This window comes from Alligator sinensis, unplaced genomic scaffold (assembly GCF_000455745.1).
Source record: "Alligator sinensis unplaced genomic scaffold, ASM45574v1 scaffold848_1, whole genome shotgun sequence".
Classification (NCBI taxonomy): domain Eukaryota; kingdom Metazoa; phylum Chordata; order Crocodylia; family Alligatoridae; genus Alligator; species Alligator sinensis.
Window position 1 is genome coordinate 37,610 of NW_005843345.1, and position 4,873 is coordinate 42,482.

The 4,873-nt window shown below is 38.0% G+C and overlaps 1 protein-coding gene across 14 annotated transcripts in view; it reads right to left on the reverse strand.

Annotated features, from left to right (window-relative positions):
* Positions 1–4,873, reverse strand: part of LOC102371449 (solute carrier family 22 member 15-like) — a 65,843-nt gene that overhangs the window by 31,526 nt on the left and 29,444 nt on the right. For 10 of the 14 annotated variants that reach the window (XR_003092291.1, XR_003092292.1, XM_025194927.1 and 7 more), the window contains 2 exons: positions 4,322–4,462; positions 1,822–1,907 (listed from right to left, as the gene is read on the reverse strand). Coding sequence is in view for 11 of the 14 variants with exons in the window: in XM_025194927.1 (XP_025050712.1) it covers positions 1,822–1,907; positions 4,322–4,462 (227 nt within the window). In the remaining 3 variants the exon portion in view is untranslated. The remainder of the gene's footprint in view (positions 1–1,821; positions 1,908–4,321; positions 4,463–4,873) is intronic. The other 4 variants (XR_003092293.1, XM_025194930.1, XM_025194933.1 and 1 more) reach the window with 1 other exon arrangement.

Here is a 4,873-nt window from a genome sequence, read left to right on the forward strand (position 1 = left end):
TAGCTGTGTTCATCTAGACCCAGCCCTCTTTCCTGCATATGCAGGGGGTCGGACTCGATGATCTATTGAGGCCCCTTCCGACCCTAACATCTATGAATCCATGACAGCTCACCATGCCCACCTCCCCATCATGCTCCACCCTCCTGTGCCAGGTCCCATCCATTGGGCCACAAAGGCCCCCAGGGCAGGGAGACCCAAACCCTGCAGTGGGCAGCCCGTATGCTCCCCCATACCCCACGGACTCTGCTCAGCTCTGGTCGCAGCAGCTGCCACTTCCTATACGTGGCAGCCAGGGCTTGGGTGCTGCTGGGGGGGAAGGGAGCTGCGGGCCCTGCCCCAGGTTCCATAGTTCTGGTAGCTGGGGTCCCCCTCTGGCAGGGCTTGGGGGGTGGCAGAGTGCTACAGATCGGGAGTGAGGGGCACTGGCAGTGCTGGAGGGGCTGTGGGTTGGGAGTAAGAGGCAATGGCAGGGGCAAGACACCAGCATATCAGGGCTGCTCAGCGCCACAAAGCAGTGGAGTAGACAGCCACAGTTGGGCACGCATCCTTGTGACCAATGGGGCAGAGGAAGTGCTGATTTTCTATGATAAAAAAAAACCAAAAAGCAAACACCGGAGTAGATAGGTATTTAGAATTTATTTTATTATAATGACTGAGGCACTGGTAGGCTTCCAAACTGCTTTAAATTGTAAATGTATTAGTAAAGTTAAACTGAGAGAAAGAGAGTGGTGTTTCATTGTAATTGCGGAAAAACACGGATTTTGCTGTTTTTAAATCAGAGAATTTGGAGGGGTTATCAGTGCATTTGGGATTTTTAAACAAAAAACCAGGATCCCTGCTAAATACTATTAATCCCAAGTGAGTAGGAAGGAAGGGAAAACCTGTTTTTACTTGACCAAATTTAAATTTCTTACCCTTCATTAGAGAATACACCCTTAATGAATTAGATTGTTCTTACTTAATTTTCCCCATATGAAAGGGTTGAGATGAGATTTGGTTAATAAATGAGGCAAGCTATTTAGAAATCTGGCTGATATGTGGGGATATGAGGTGTTTAGCATCTAATTATAATTGAAAATCCACTGTAATAAAATCAACTTTCTTTTTTAACTACCCAACGGAATGCAAGCTCAGATTTTAAAAAATTGCTTTCATTGAAAAAAAAAAAAAAAAAAAAGAAAGAAAGAAAGAAAGAAAGAAAGAAGGTCAAGTGGGGTTATGCACAACAAACTGTAGGTGCATAGCTTGTGATTAGGTCACTGCTGTTGCTCCCAGTGTTTAAAATTCTGTAATAACTTACAGCATACTGCTAATTTGAAGCTAAAAGATACAAGACCTGAGAACATACCTTAGATAGTAGGACCAGAAAAACCATAACAGTTCAGAATGTTTTTGACACTATGGAGTCCTATTTGAAATCCATGGGTTTATCTCATGAATCTTACACTGCACTGTTTGCACACCTACAAATGCTAATATTACATGATGTCAGTAAAACTATCTTGTGGAACCCTTGTTAAAAATTACTACATTAGTTGAAATAAAACGTATACAGAAAGACTAGACAACTTGAGCCTCTAAACTGAAATTTCTACAGGTATTTTTAAATTCCTGTAATAACTATGAAATGCTGTTTGTCATAATGATATATATTCACTACTTTGAGCCATGTCCGCTTATTGCACAAACACCTCCAAGAGATACCTTGTCTCTAGTAAACTCCCTAATTGCCTAACAGATTAGTTGGGTTTAACTGTAAATTAGTCTCTCTAATTAGCTTAGACTAGGCTCAGGTTTACTTTGACAACAGCATATACTCACCAGCATTTTCAGGTAAAAGCATGGTGATTATACAGGCAAATCCTGCAAATATTAGAAAAGAAGTCATAGTTTTACGTCTTCCAGACCTAAAAGGAAAATGGACAGATGGTTAGATAAAACTATAAATTCTTCAACACAGGCAATGTGCCTTTTTGTATTTGTCTATAAAGGGCCAAACACAATATAGGATGGCAGCACTAACAGTTATATACCGTATGGCTTTTCAGACAGTGGCTTCAATTAATTACTTTATTGAGTAGCAATATGTTAGTCTTCCCAGAAAACATTTCTAGCAAAAGCTGTAAAAAAAAATGAAGCAAATTTGTTGTTAATATAACAACATCTGCGGCAATGATTCAAGAGTCTTACAAGCAGCAGCTTTATTCACTGCACAGCCTTGATTTGCTCCCCGAGAACAATGCACCTGGTGCACTGAAAGAGGTAGGGGTTCTCTCTTTGAGCACATAATAAAAAGACAGTGTCACAAGGCATATCAAGAAGGCTGGACAGGAAAACTGAATTTTGTCTTTTTTAACCTTTGTGTATCTGCCTTTGCAATCTTAATATTCTTGTATTGTTGCTTATGATATAAAACAAAAAGCAACGCTACTATATATGCAATTTTTCTTTACATGATAATAGGAGTATGTATGGCTTCATATTTGTTGCCCTTCACTTTGGCATAAAAGGGAAGTAAGTCTGACCGTCACAAATCAGCTCCAGATTTGCAATGTATACAAAACTGATAATTATTTAGAAAGAATTATAAATAAATAAATACATAAATAAATCTTATTTTCAATAATAATTGATGGTTCAGTTGAAAAAAAGAGACTGTCAGGTTTCTGTGTATCTACTAGTTAAGTTTTATGCAGTAAAATCTTAGATATTTCTAAGGGCTAGTACAGATGTTCAGTTTCTCCAGGCAGTCCCTGTCCTCTCAGGAGAAACCACAAGTGTATGAAAATTTTTATTTTTCTCCTAGCATACAAGTGGCCACTCAGAGAAAAATAACAACCCAAGTGAAGTGGCTTCCCACAGAATCTCTCTCGGGAGACAGAACTTCTGTACAGGCAGCACATGAAAAGCTGACCTCCACAATCCCAGTGTGCTTTGCTTCCATCTCTCCCCTCTCCAAAAGGAGGAGGGAGAGCATGTGTCAGTCTCAGCCAAGAAGCTAGAAGAACACCCCCCTCCCCACAGAGTGCTCAGGGGTGGAAAAGCCCAGCACTGAAGCACTTAGAGGGCATGTTCTGCTCTGGCCTTGTCCCCTGCCTGAAATACTCTCTGCCCAGCCTCACCTACATGCATTTAAAAATAAAAGGCTGCAAAGCTTTCTGGGCTACCTGCTCTAGGGACCCCTGGCAGCCCAGCATCCTCACTGCAGGTGCACTCTTTGCTTTTCTGTCTAAATTTCTGTACAAACCTGGAGAGCTCTCTTGGATGATATGAATGTGAGCATGCAGCCTCTCCTACATGTGTCACAATTCTAGTTTTTTATTATCAAGATACAATATTTGTCTTTGAAAACATGTTTAATTAACCCTTTGCAACAAAAATGTTAGACTTCCTTAATATATTGATTGTATTTTAAAGCTGATAACAGAAGCTCTGAGCTAACTGTCTTGTTGGTATTAATATCTATTAAACTGGTACAACTATTTACACCTATATTTTGAGTTAAATCATTATGTCTTCATGATAGCAGGCAAAAAAAGTTGTTAAATCACTGGAATATATCTTCTGAACAGAATACACTAATGTGTGTCATGCAGTTTAAACATAGGTAATTCATATTATTTTTAACTTGGAAAAATCTAACTGAGCTTATAAAGCTACCAAGAAAATTTAAAAGATAAAACCCTAATCCCACTAAAATTAAAGAGCGTTTGCTCTTTAATGACTTCAGTAAGACCAGGATTTCACTTAAAGTTTCTCAAACCGCAGACGGACTACAGTCCTGTATAACTCAGGGCCTCCAGATTGACTAGTTAGCCTTTGGAGCTAACAAATATTTTTGTGACTGTGGGACTAAAAATACAGGTAGAAATCTGAAGAAGTATGAACTTCAAATATTTGAGACCTTAAATACTGAGGCCCTTTTTCTACAAACCTGGCTTGATTTTCTAAGTTTAATTAAAAATGAACATGATTCAAAGTTGTACCCTCTCTCATCTGTGTGCAAAAGTTAGTGAGCAAAACATACAGGAGGTGCAAGCTACTCAGCCATCCTAACGGTGTTAACTCAGATTTGTAAAAAAAATAGCACTGAGTCACACTAAACATTGAAAAGTTCAGGGAATAAAGAATAGGAAAGTGGAGTGCAACTAAAGGAAAAAGAGTAAGAACAGTAAACCCCTATGGGGGACTGCATTCCAAAAGAAGAAATTCAAAAGTGCAAGGCTGTATATTACTATAAAATATAACATAAACTTTTCCATATATAATATCATGCTAACCTTACAGTATAGTCAGAAAACTAGAAAGTTAGTATTCTTACCAGGGTTTCTCAATAAAGAACATACAGAGTGGAAATGCTGGAACTTCTACAAGGCCATACAGAGCTACATTTAGGTAAAGATTTCCTCCTAATTCACCAGCATTCAATGTTAAGCCATAGTACACAAGACTGCAGACATACCTGAAAATATCCATTAAAACTGGCTTGGTTATGATCATCATCATCAAAAACTAACATCAGAAAAGTTAAACTTTAATTATATACTATTGAGAGCTGCCAATACAAAATATTATTCTCCAAGTAAAAGAGATAAAAACAACAGGAGTCTTATTGAAATAGACAAAGGAACCATATTTTACCAAAGAATGTACATATGCAGAAAAATCTTTAAGATTTTATATTTCTTAAGTATTTTAAAAAAGAAACACTTTAACAATATCAATATCTGTTATTTTCATAGATAAATCTATAGTATAAAACCCTGTACAACAGAAAGGAAAATATAGTTTTTGTGGACACGAAATAACAAGCTGCATATCAGTTCTTCCAAGAAAGCAATCTATCCACCCAGGCACAGAGAAAGAAAAAAAA